The 13354-nt window shown below is 40.4% G+C and overlaps 1 protein-coding gene and 1 long non-coding RNA gene across 2 annotated transcripts; one reads left to right on the top strand and one right to left on the bottom strand.

Moving 5' to 3' along the window:
* The first annotated feature begins 394 nt into the window (after positions 1-394).
* Positions 395-4499, top strand: ccr6b (chemokine (C-C motif) receptor 6b). Its single transcript, XM_088304682.1, has 2 exons — positions 395-501; positions 3409-4499. The coding sequence occupies exon 2, from the start codon at positions 3414-3416 to the stop codon at positions 4497-4499; it is 1086 nt and encodes a 361-aa protein (XP_088160808.1). The 5' UTR covers positions 395-501; positions 3409-3413.
* LOC148343419 (uncharacterized) lies at positions 3141-10929 on the bottom strand. The gene is made up of 3 exons (XR_015845069.1): positions 10780-10929; positions 4296-4537; positions 3141-4220 (listed from the first exon to the last, which is right to left on the bottom strand). It is a non-coding gene; the product is annotated as an uncharacterized LOC148343419 (long non-coding RNA).
* Between the last annotated feature and the right edge of the window lie 2425 nt (positions 10930-13354).

The following is a 13354-nucleotide window of genomic DNA, read 5'->3' as shown; positions in this document are numbered from 1 at the left end:
TCCTCAGTACATTGTCACATTTTAGTGATCAGAGATTTCAAATGGGTGTCAAAGCAAATAAGGATTAAAGTGGAATAACTCATATATATATATAAAAATGATCATTTTTCTTTGAAACAATTTCTACTAAGTGCATTGGAAGTCAAATGAAGCGTGAATAGACAATTTGCTCTCTCTCTCTCTCTCTCTCTCTCTCTCTCTCTCTCTCTCTCTCTCTCTCTCTCTCTCTCTCTCTCTCTCTCTCTCTCTCTATATATATATATATATATATATATAATTTTCACAAATTAAATGACATGAAGATGAAATAAGCGGTTGACCTGACTTCAGTTGTTTTCCCCCCCTTGGGTCTTCTTCCGTTTTTTTTTTTCTTTTTAAACATTGCTGCTTAGATCTCTGATTGCAACGTCCCCTGCTCAATTCTTCCGTCATAAGCGACTTTGGTGACATTCTGGTACTTCACCCAGAACTCTCCACTCGGTCAGTACCAACATTCTGAAGGTATGTTATGAACAGAAAAATGCCATCTTTGGATGCTAATATTTTTGATTGATTTGTTTAACAATGAAGGGATCATCATTAAAAAAAACATCGAATCTAAACACAAAGAAAAAAGATTTGAAACTCTGGTGTTGTGTGGAAAATCGTGCCTTTGAAAGAAAATAACCTTGTTTTGATTAGCGTTTTTAGCAAGGTATTAAATTAACAACTAATATTCTTCTCTTTTTTATTCTTATTATTGGTCTTTTATCATCATTATTGTGTCTGAGGTTTCGCGCAGTGAAACCTACTTAGCATTTAGAAATTTTGCACCTTTAATATAATTTGATTAATTAATTATTGTGAACTCTCTGACAATGTCAATCACGGCAAAACATTAAATATATTTGCAAAGGCAAGGTTTTTCTACACAGCTCCAATAACATTTTGTGAAACCATTGAGTGTGAATGGAGTTGTAATATAAAAACTTAAATCAGCATAATTAAGTAGATAATTAGATAATTTTCTGGTATTAAAGTAATCTCAGAGACAATATTGTTACGTACAAGGCTTCAGTTTTGAGTGCTTGACATGCTCCATTACTTCCATTTTTCGGCCAATTCTGCACATTTGTTTTTCACATAGAAGCTATAAAAATGTATGCCAGATCATATGGGTGCTCTGTGCTGTGTAGATTTTTTTTTAAATTTTTTTAGGTGCATTTTTACTTGATCTTTGGTGACCTGTTTTCATTCCCCCATCAGATGTGTGACTCTCTTCCATTGCGCTCTCATTTTAGGGTATGTCTAAGAGCTTCACTGATAAGGATCAGATCAACTTTAAAGATGAAATGAGTCGCTTACTTGACAAACGGAGCTGAAATTGGGTCATGCACAACCAGAGGAAGAGACTAACTAGAACACTGACTTTTATCCTTCGCACAGAGCGCAAGTGGTTTTCAGGTTTTGCTGACATTGCCGTTTTTTGTTGTCGTTTTTTTTTTTATTATCAGAAATTCACGGACAAACTCACCATTTACAGTGGGGCATCTAAAAGTGGAATCAACTGTCCCCCACATTAATAAGACAACTGACATCATATCATAACAATAGCGGTTCCCTCAGTTTTGGGCATCCTTCTGCCCGTCTTACGTGGTAGTGGTCTCGATTCTCAAAGGTGTCAGTGACAAACTAGAACATTGACATTTATCCTTCGCATGTTTCTGGAATGTGAGAGGAAGCCGGAGTAACTGGAGAAAATGCACACAAGCACAAGCACAAGCACAACGTACAAACTACACACAGGAAAGCCACAGCTTAAATACGTGATCAAGTACCACCTCAAAAAAGAAGTTCTATAAATACCAGCATAATGACCAACATTAAAATACAGTAGTGTACTAGGCCCAAGCGTTCATCAAAAATAGACAGAGATTTTATTTCAGTACTCTAAGTCACTGGAACATTATGCACGGATTAAAAAACAACAGGAAATTAAACAATATATACTCAATGATTCAATAAAAATGTATACGTTCTCTGGATAAATCTAAAAGATGAAACGCAAAAGAATTGTACTTTTTAAAATATACAACAGAACTTCACTTTATAAATGTAATTTTATCGACTTTTTAAATTTAAGACACTGTAACAATATACACCATTTCAACATTTAATTTGTTGATTTTTCACACACACACAAACGGACATATACCTCTGGAAGTACTTGTACCACAGGTTGAGGACAGATAGCTTGACCAACGTGCTGCAGGTGGATATAACACGTGTATTTAACGATGGTAAACATTTGCTGTTTTAATTTTTTTTATTCACAGCAGTAAATTAACTTGGAATATTTTTCACAGTTTTTTACTATGCGCTTGTTTTTTTTCTCTCGCGCATCAGGTTTTCCGAATCATCATATACTAAAAATACAATACATAATATAGTAATATATTTTGTAATATTGATGATTTAACGATTAGGTTATGCAGTGGCGCAAAAGGTATGTATGCGGCATATGCGGCGCATGGGGGCGCCAAAGCGATGGGAGGAAAATAATTTTGAAGTGGCCATTTCATGTATTAAACAGCTGTTTGTTCGCGGGTGTGGTAAAGGCTTGATCGAATCACTAATACTAATAGAGGCACGTCACTGATAGGCGCCCCTCTGCTCCGTGGCTGTCAATGGCGCCCCGCCCCCTCCCGCGCGCCGCGCGCACACAGACACAAACTGAGTGCAGTGCGCGCGCACTCGAGTACGCGAGCGGGCAGAGTTTACAATTCAAACGTCTGAAAATAGTAACGATGGAGAATCCAAAAAGAAAGTGCTCAGGGTCACAAAACCGAAAAATAAAGAGAGAGAACGATTATGCAGGCATGAAAACCATCTTTTCAAAGTGGTTAACGGACAGCGGGTAAATTGTGACGTGTGTTTAGTAAGAGCCACAATTGGCTAGCAAATAATGAAGTTAGCTAAATTCGTTTTTGGACATTTTTAATTATTGTACATATTCTTGGGTTTTTCATTTAGCCAATCACCTGCTGTAAAATGAAACGCTCAATAAAAGTAAAAGTTTGAAATAAAAGTGTTGTACCCCCCCCCAAGAAATGAATTTATAGGCTATGTATAAAAATTAAATTGTTATTGATTTATTTATTTTTTGGAGGGGCGGGGCACTTGTTATGTGTCTGCATACTCCCCAGAAAATAGGTAGTTGCTCCCCTGGGATACGGTTGTGTGCGAGAAAAAAAAGCAAAGGCATTTTTTAAAACCAGCATCAAAAGATTTGGGGGCAGGGGGGACACAGAGGCATCACTGATTACATTTAGCTGGTAACCAGTGTAACAGTCCTTTTCAGGTGATTGGTTAGATTTAATTTAAATGCAAATATAATGTTGGGTCTTAAAATGTTTCTTTGTTCAACAGAAAGCATGTCTTCGGTGGCTCCAGACTATTATAATCCCAGCACTGACGATTATACAGATGCGGGGCTGTGCAACCTGGACCCAAATCCTGCTCAAGTCATCACCCAATCCTACATGCACTCCCTCATTTGTGCCTTCGGCCTGGTCGGGAACATCCTTGTGGTGGTCACGTATATATTCTACAAGAGAACCAAGACAATGACGGATGTCTACCTGGCCAATGTGGCGGTGGCCGACTTGACCTTTGTGCTGTCCCTGCCGTTTATCATTTACAACGAGCGGCACAGCTGGCCAATGGGCACTGTTGTTTGCAAGATGCTGAGGTCGGCCTACAGCATCAACCTCTACAGCGGCATGCTCCTGCTGGCGTGCATCAGCGGCGATCGGTACGTTGCCATCGTCCAGGCCAGACGCTCCTTTGGCACTCGCTCCAGTTTCATTTACAGCCGCCTCATCTGCTCTGCCGTATGGCTTTGCGCGGCCGCGTTAACGCTCCCTACCCTTATATACACCGAACGCTTTGAAGAGAGCAGCCTTGGGGCTGAGAGCGCACATGTGATGTGTCAGCTGTCTTTCAGCAACGACGAGACGGCAAAGTTAATCAAAACGCTGGTCCCCTGCCTTCAAATGGCCATTGGCTTCCTGTTGCCCCTCGTGGTGATGGCGCTGTGCTACTCCAGCATCATGTGCACGCTGATTCGAGCGCAGAGCAGCCAGAGGCACAAGGCCATCCGTGTGGTCTTGGCGGTGGTCGTGTTCTTCATTGCGTGCCACCTGCCCTACAATGTGGCTCTGCTCAACCACACGCTGGATCTGTTTGAACAGAGAGGTTGTCAGGGGGAAAGGCTCAGTCTCCAAGTTATGGCTATTTCGAAAAGTGTCGCTTACCTTCACTGCTGCGTCAACCCCATCCTCTATGCCTTCATTGGCTCCAAATTCCGGAGCCACTTCAGGCAAATCGTGCTGGACCTGTGGTGCTTTGGTAAGAAGTACATCTACTCGGCCCGCTCGTCACGCGGCACGTCTGACGTCTGCATCTCCGGCTTCAAGTATTCGGATGGCTCCAACAACTTCTCCTCTTTTAGTGCATGATATCTCAATGAACAACATTTTGGAAGATTTGTCGAGCTCTGGAAAGTGCATCTCTATGAGTCAGCAAAGGCAACATACTGCAGCCAAGCAACATGTTATTTCTTTGTGAAGGATGCCATTTTTTTAAACACCAATATAAAAGGCTATATTTTTCTGTGTGAATAGTAAAGTAGGCTACTTTTAAAACTCCTGCTTTTGGACTCCATTATTGATATGAAGTCAGCACTTTTTTTCTTGCCTCGGACCGGTTCATACAAGTCCATTACTTTTGCGGACCGGCGACCGAGGCGAGGAGGCAGCTAGCGTATTGTGCAGAGCGGGCTTTGTACGTGGTCTGTTTTTGTTTTTGTTTTTTTTACTCATTTTTGCTAACTTGTGGGTGTCATATCGGCGAGATATATATAATATATATATTAGCACCTTGACATGCGTCATCATAGATGGATGTAACGGAGAGAAGCCGGTCTCTTTTCAAAATAAAATATTTTTAATTCTCGATTAATTAATTAACCGAAAGTTCTACAAGTTTTTTTTATTTTTTTTTAATCCGTGCGGCCCTTTGGTTGGGGACCATTGCTGCAAAATGTATAACCTGTTTGTGATGTTTTAGATCAGGGGTGTCCAAACTTTTTCATCCACGGGCCACATTTCGAAACATGGATAAATACAAGAGCCTCTTTGAAATTCTTCAATTTTCATTCCTTACACATGCTAAAGCCAATCCATCAAGCATTTAAATATTGTTTAGTTATTTAGGAAAACTGCTACAATGAATATAAAAAGTCCTGTGTAAGGTATTAGGCAACTACTTGCAGAATTGTTCAGGACTTCGGTGTGGTCTGCGGCTCAGAAGAGAACAGCTCCACATTAAGAAACAAAAGCAGTGCTATCTTTAATAATCGCATAATTTTATGTTCACAAATTGGATCTTGACACAGAGCAGAATTTAGTTTTCCTTGTGATTTATCTTTGTTGATTGTTATGAAGAGAACATGTTTTTTCTAGTTTACTTACAAACCTCTACATAAAAACAATTTATTAATACTAGTATTGCCATAAGCCGCTAAAAAAATGGAAGGCGGGCAGCAAATGCCCCCCGGACCATTGTTTGGACACCACTAGTTTAAACATTTCTCTAAAAGTCTAAACCAGAAAAAAATGTTCAAGAAAGAACAATCTTTGACATGACATGTACATTTCTTGAAAAATGTCTTTGTAATTTCTATGCTTTTTGTTCTGTTTTTGATCTTCAAGGCTTCTGTTGATGCCCTAAATAGTGGCTTGAACGTTATTATTAGAGCATTGTGATTTTCTAACTTTGCCACAAACATCACGTGCACTGCGATTGACATGAAACTAGTCCAGGTTGTACCCCAACCGGGGAGTGAATGGCTTGTGGGATAGATTATGCCTCCATCCATTTTCTATCCTGCTTATCCCAGTTGCCTGCAGGCGACTGGAAGGGAAAACGCCCTGGACTGGTTGTTAGCAAATTGCAGTGCATATTTTAATATAAACACAGACCCTCATAAATTAAATCACTAAAACCCTTCTCACAATAATACAGTAATCCATCGCACGGGTTTGATGGGGACACGCATTAAGTACCCCTTAGTTATACCTTTTACTACCACTAGATGTCATCAGTAACCTTTGTTTGCGTGTTAGATTATGACTTGATTACACTGTATTGGAATACCAGCAAAGCTAACATTTAAAAAGAAAAAAAAAATCATTTTGTCAACCTTCCGCAATGTTCAGCTCATCAATTCTACAGTCCATGTGTTCATTCATCCACTGAAGTATCCATCAGTTTGTCTGTCCTTCCCAAAAATGTCCATCCGTATGTCCATCTATCCATTGTTCATGTGCATCCAATCAAACATTTCATCCTAGCCTATCCGTTCCATCCACCAACAAGCCATCGAAAGTATCTGCCCACCTGTCCAAGCAGTACACATTTCCATCTTTCTGTTCATCCATCCCTGCTTCTGGACAGCTGCCCCTCCACAAATTCATCGGTCCAATTCAAGCACCAAGTCATCTATCTATACCGCTTAAGCAGGGTTGTGGTTATTTGGAGTCAATAACGAGAATCATAATCTCCTGAATTATGTAAGGTACAGCATCCTTGTACATTCTCTAGATGGTTTCCTGAACTAAATTCACTGCACAGTATTCCAATAAGAGGGTATTCACTCAAGGATTGTGGGCGTGTCATAAAATGTTTGAAGATCTTATCACTCCGCAAATTACAGTATTGGGAGATATACAATATGTCTGTTTGTATAGCTTCATAGAATAACCCGTTGTCGAGGGCCACGATTCCACTGCAATGATACCGAGAGGTTTAAGACTTGGGCTCGTTTAAGAAAACTCTGCTGTTATGGTAACGTTATGAAATAAATCTCAATGGTCGGGCTGTTCAATATAGGGAAATTCTATTGCGATTAGGATTAAATCATAAATGGCCAAATCATAAAAAATACATATTTGGGCTTGAAAAACCTACTAAAAATCATCTATTTAAATGTTACAACAGTTATATGGCAATTTAAAAAGCATTTTACAAGTAAACTCAATGCAATGTTTATACAATGAAACCATACTTGAATTTATACATTTGTACTTTTGTTTTTATTTTTAAAGAAATTTAATTTTATTTGGTCCAAAAGAAATTATTTTTGCCAATATTTTTTACATTCTCATGGTTTGTACACCCCCCAAAAATAAAAATGATCATTTGAATAATAATTTATTCTTACCAAAATAATCTGGATTTTTTTTTTTTTTTCCTCAATCAAGCAGCCCTACGAGACCTCATTGCAACGTTTTGCCTTTGAGGAGAAATGCAATTAAAATGTGTTCACCTCAACATCTGGTGACTTCATGAAGTCACAGTTCTCAATCTCATGGACTGCTATGACTGTCTGATTCTTTCTGTCTTGTCAGCAATGTTGAAGGGTTTTGGGTTTTGCCCTAACATGCTCTCACAGCATGACACACTGGATGGCGGTGGATTGGATGTTCCTTTGTGTGCTGAAAACAACACTTTGATGAATGGTAGATATAACAAAATACTACCTCTTCAGCATTTTTTTCCCCCAGGGGGTAGGCCTTGACTCATGCAAGAGAGCGACAGACTCCACATATACAACTATTGTTGGATGAGTCTGGATCTTGTCCCCATGACAACCGGGCGTGGAGGGTGGTGGGTGTCTGGCGTTATGACTTAAGTGGCTTCTACTTGCAAGAGCAGAATACAGCATGTAGGGAAAATAACCTAGCGCCCATAAACAGAATAAAATCATTTTTACTTGAGTTAGACACTACACCAGGGTCTTCAATCCTGTTCCTTGAAGGCTTCCGTTTCCGTTTTCCATTTCTCCCTGCTGCAACACAGCTGATTCAAATGATCAGATAATCAGCAAGGCCTATAGAAGCAAGATAAGATCTTGATCATTTGAATCAGGTGTGTTGCAGCAAAGAGAGATGGAAAACAAGCAGGACTCCGGCCCTCGAGGAACAGGATTGAAGACCTTGGCACTACACTCTTTGTAGCTGAGTGGCACATGGACACATCACTTAACACAATAAACCACCACCACATTGAAAACAGCAGCGAGCGGTGAAGTACGTAGCACATATCTGAATCTATTATGTCTATATATAACAAAACGCAGCTCTGCTTACCTTTTGGCTTTGACGTGAAATGATAAATACCAAAATAAAAACGCATATTAAATTCTACAGTACATTTAAGCAGTCACGAGACATCAAGTCTGTCATAATGTTGTGCCAGCCGGAGCTTTATTAAGCCAGTGGAAGTTTTTATTCCAGCGTGACCGCAAATTTCCTCAACTCAATGTTTCACTGGTTTATGACGTTTTTTTTTTTCATTCTCGTTTCGGGACACATGTGAAGCTCGGTTGGTCGTGTAAATAATCGCGCAGCGCCTGTTGAGGTACTTTGAGAGGAGGTTTACATAGTTGAAACAAAATATTTAGTGAAATCTCCAGGGGAGCGGGATTCTTTGTGGGCTTTAAGCGTCGTGTGCGACAAGCATTAATGTGTTATTTCAGCCGCGGGAAACCGTGCATTCCCAACCACAAAAATGCGAGAGAAGCACACTGCAGTTCATTTTGTATGGGGAAGACCACCGCTCAGAGATGTCACCTAGACTTTGGGATCTGTTGGAATTTTTGACACATGAGGTGACAATTAAACAAGTTTTCATTAAAGGGTAGTCAAGCCCAAAGTCTCTTTCCAAGATTTTGTTCTATGCAGGCCCACCAGTCGAAACATGGCATTCTGACTAAAATTGCATTTGCGGAATCTGAGTTGAGCAATAAAATCCAGCTGTTTTTAGCCATCTCAGGGAGGGGCCATTTTGTCACTTCTGTTGACTGTAAATGACATCACAGTTGCTCAGGGCTCAGCTAACGACCAATCGTGGCTCAACTTCAGAGAACAGGTGATGGTGGTCATTACCTGAGCCCTGAGCAACTGTGATGTCATTTTAAGTGTTACGATTGAGCGCTCTGAACTCTGCCAAGCAACAAGCTCCATAGCAAAGATGAATTAGTGTGGGATTTTTATAATGATTCAGAAATATTTTTTTCTGCGTGATTTGTAATACTGCTACTGGAAGAGAAATTGGAAAGAAAAAAAAACATCCGGCAGCAACAGCGCTTTTATCTGGTATGTTGCCTCCTGAATGTCAAAAAGCAAAACAATCAAAACAGCTCTAATATGAAGGTGTAAATTAATTTTTTTTTTTTTTGTTTCGCTAACGTATGTAAAGTACTATCATGGAAGAAGGAAGTCAAATTACGGGACCGCAATTGTTTTTTCGTAAAAAAGGTGGGGTTGTGAGTAAAAGAAAACAATAATACAGAGACAAGCGTGAAAAGTTGCACACATGACACTTATATCACCTGATTGCTGACTTGATACTTAAACAAACGTTTTGGCGGGTTGGTTGCGTCTCACGCAAATGACAATTGCAGTTTTCTTACCATAATGATTAGGGTTGCCACTTATCCACTTTGTTTCTAAAGTCATGAACTAGCACCTATTTCAAGCCCAAAATTAGATTGCGACAATTCTAGCAATTTTTGTGTTGTCATTGGATTCTTTGGGAGATTCTGAGAGTCGGTTCAAAGCAGGAGAGTTTCACCTGTGCTTATTCAACATGCAGTTGAATGATGCTTGCACTAACCCACCGCTAGATTAATTTGACTATATCCCCACTTTGTCATCTTCATATGAATCCGAAAAAAAATATAAAATTTCAAAATGTAAAAGTTTGGAGTCCCACTGTAATTTAAATTCCTGAACCAACGGACATATGTTTCGATTTAGGCATATATTCAAAGCATCTGCAAATCTCGAGTTCTGGTCCTTTTGAGAACTAATGTGTCTGCTTTATAGGCACGTAATTCTTTTTCATGTCAAAGTGGTTGTGCTTGTGCATGGCAACATACATTCCTTGGCTGCCCCCAACTCCTCCCATTAGTTGGCCCATTTTAGGTCCAAAGCAGAGCTGATAAGGGTTCCTGGCAGCTCGAGGATTATCGTGCTGGGTCAGACTGTACCCCGCTGCTCTCCAACAAGGAATGCAAGCAAAGCAACAAGTTGGTAGGTCACGCACTGACGAGTCATCCCATCTGCCACTCACTCAATCTGCCAGCGAGACTCTCAGACGGTTCTTTGGAACAGTACTGTAAATGTGTATTCTTCTCGAGCAAAAAGTATGAACGGAAAAAGAAGATACTGTCCTTTTCTTTTCACATCTGTTGTCTTGAGAGGATATGCTCTGTTTTGGCAATTACATTTAATAGAGCTGGGAAAAAAGTTTGGTATTTTGATACTAAGTGAGAGGCCAAAAGAAGACGGGTCAAAAGTTGCATTCTACATGGTGAATTATTGCAGGTGTTATTTAAGCGAATGAAACAAACAAACAAAGAACAGGCAATGGTGACCACCAGAAACACTGCACTTGCTTTGTTTTACAAATATTCAACGTTTCGTCATTTCCAAGCTTTTTCCATCAACCATGTGACCCACAACCTGCACAACTCAATTGATTTGTATTATTATTATTATTATTTTTAGGCGAACAGAATTAAAAAATATCTGACCCAATCCCAATCCTACACCCTCCAGTTCTCATTAAAAGTGCACACGTAGTTGAAATGCATGTAGTGTTCGAAAGCGCAGGTTACAAGCGAACGCGAATTGCAGATTTGGGACGGCGCGTGAGAGGACGTCGACTTACGTCACTGTGTTGGATCGGCGTCATCAAACATGGCGGAACCGGTTGTTGCTTTGCCAGTTTTGGTGTTTAAAACTATATTAATATGGCAGTAAATCTTGAGCCACATTTTATGCGGCCCCTGCGAAATGTACATCGCATTCACGCACAGAAGGTCGCTAAGTACGGCAACAATTGTAGGACAAAAGACAGCAGTGACTTCAAAACATTATTTGAAAGTACACATGCAAGTGTAAACGTAGCGCATTTCACAACAGCTGGAGCTAAAACAAAGCACTTTCCATATGGTGTAATATAAATTAACGGGAAATTAGAACACAAATTAAAACAGATAAACATAAACAATAGATACCAGAAGTACAGCAGAAACAGCGACAGTCTCATGTTGAGTCGAAAGCTAATGAATAAAAATGTGGCTTGCCTAACATTTAATGGAAGCTCATTCCATAGAGAAGGACCGGCAACAGAAAAGGCGCGATCCCCCCTGCGGCTGCGCTTAGTCCTCGGCAACTTCAGCAACATTTGGTTCACAGTCCTGAGGCAGCGAGCAGGTGCGTAGAGGTGGAGGAGCTCGGAGAGGTACGCTGAGACGAGGCCTTTTAAAGATTTAAAGACGAACATCTTAAAGCAAACTCTAAAGTGCACTGGGAGCTAGTGAAGAGAGGCCAAGATTGAGGTTTTGTGAGCCATCTTCTGAGCGCCAGTTGAAAGACAAGAAGCAGCATTTTGCACCAGTTGGAGGCACTTGAGGGGGACTGGCTGACTCCAAAGTAAAGTACAATACAGTAATATAGCCAAGATGTAACAAAGGTTTCTGAGAACGACTGCACTTATTTGCGATCTAATTTAAAATTACTGCCCAGTTTAAAACCCAAGTTTGAGACTGTTGGGTTAGACAAGATGCCTGGGGGCCAAGGTCAACAGGGTTGAAACTAGCAGGACCACTGGGACCGAACATAAATTGAGCTTGTTAAAAAAAAAAAAATGGACCAATCCGGCTGGATGATCCCTTTAATTTGTCTAGTATGTTCAAATATGAAAAAGTAAGCAAACGATGACTGCACTACACACTGCTGAAATCCACAGATGAGATGCACAACTTGTCTGACCGCAAATTGATGCGACCTAAGAAGCCCCAACCGGCCTAAAAAAAATAAATGATTAAAAACTTAATAGTTAAATGCACAAACAGGTTTGATAAGTCATCATACTGCATCCTTTTGCATCTGCGATTGTGTAATCACGTGCTTTACTGTGTGGGCTTGTTTGTCAAGGGACTAACACACACTGCAAGCCGTCCTTCATTACATTTTTCTCCCACACTCTGCGGCACTCCCGGGATACAAAAGCCATTTTGCCTCTGTGTGACAGCACTTTTTTTTTTTTCTCTTTCATCCTTTTGCTCTGGAAATGAGTATGACTTTCCACCTGCAAGGTGAAAAACATTCCTCAAGGTCATTAGAAAAAGCGAAGAACCACAGTTGCTGAAATGAAATTCCCAAATGTGATAGTGGGAGGATTTGGCTCTTGAGGAGCATTTGCACAGTTGTTGCAATATTTTCCCCCCTCCAATCGTCTGTCCATTTTCCGGTTCCGTAAACAGATTTGAGAGTTGATATTAAACACCACCTGCAACTGTGATGTATTGCTTCAGGACTAGACCAAGAGGTACAATATGGGAAACAAATTTATTGAGGAAGTACACATCACATTTCGATCCCACTAGAATAGACATAATAATGAGTGAGGGAGGTCCCTTATTGTGGGGGTGATAATGTCTTTTCCTGCCCGGTACACCAACTTGAAACTTAATTTCCTGCGAGTTTTCACTGTCGACTCTCAGTAAATGTGGTAATATAGCACAGGTTTGAAACAAAAACAGATCTGGTAATTTGTCAAAAATATATGAACATTGTGGGTTTTCATCACTCACAGGAATCATCACGAATCAGCTCAGTGGTCTTGTCAGACCACCACTGACGGACTCTTCTTTTGCAGGCGACTGATGGATGTCTCGCGGTTGTTAGGTCGCGGGGGTGATTACTACACTGGGGTTGCTTCGACCAAAGTGGAAGTGCTCCTCATCCTGCGACAGAAAAAAAAAAAAAAACAAAGAACGATGATGTAATGACAATTGCAGATTTAATCGACTTGATATCAAGACTGAAAATAACGGCCCAGAAAATGTCGACGTGCTCACCTCTGGATTTTGATTGACATGTAATTCAAACGCTCTTCATGAAAGATAACTTTTTAGAGTTTATGTTCAGATCACTTGTGAATTTATGGATCAGAGGATACCACATCCATGTGACAATGGCAGGAGAGTCACAGGAATCAAAATGTTGCCCTCCAGTCTGCTTCTGTGGGCTATCTTAGACTAGTCCTGGGTGTACCGCTCCTCTTGCCCAAAGACAGTTAGAATACGGTACAGGATCGTGGTCTCTCAGCTCAATGTCAAGAGTGTGGAGGAGATACTACGCACTTAAAAAATGCTGAGCAGCTGTGGATTTTGAACAGATTTTGACCTGAAGTGACCTTGATCTCAGGAGGTGAAGTTGCTCGCCATTTTTGAAAG

The sequence above is a fragment of the Idiotropiscis lumnitzeri genome, chromosome 1, assembly GCF_059441095.1.
Source record: "Idiotropiscis lumnitzeri isolate Australia: NSW breed Sydney's pygmy pipehorse chromosome 1, RoL_Ilum_1.0, whole genome shotgun sequence".
Classification (NCBI taxonomy): Eukaryota; Metazoa; Chordata; class Actinopteri; order Syngnathiformes; family Syngnathidae; genus Idiotropiscis; species Idiotropiscis lumnitzeri.
This window is presented reverse-complemented; position numbering and strand designations above follow the sequence as displayed.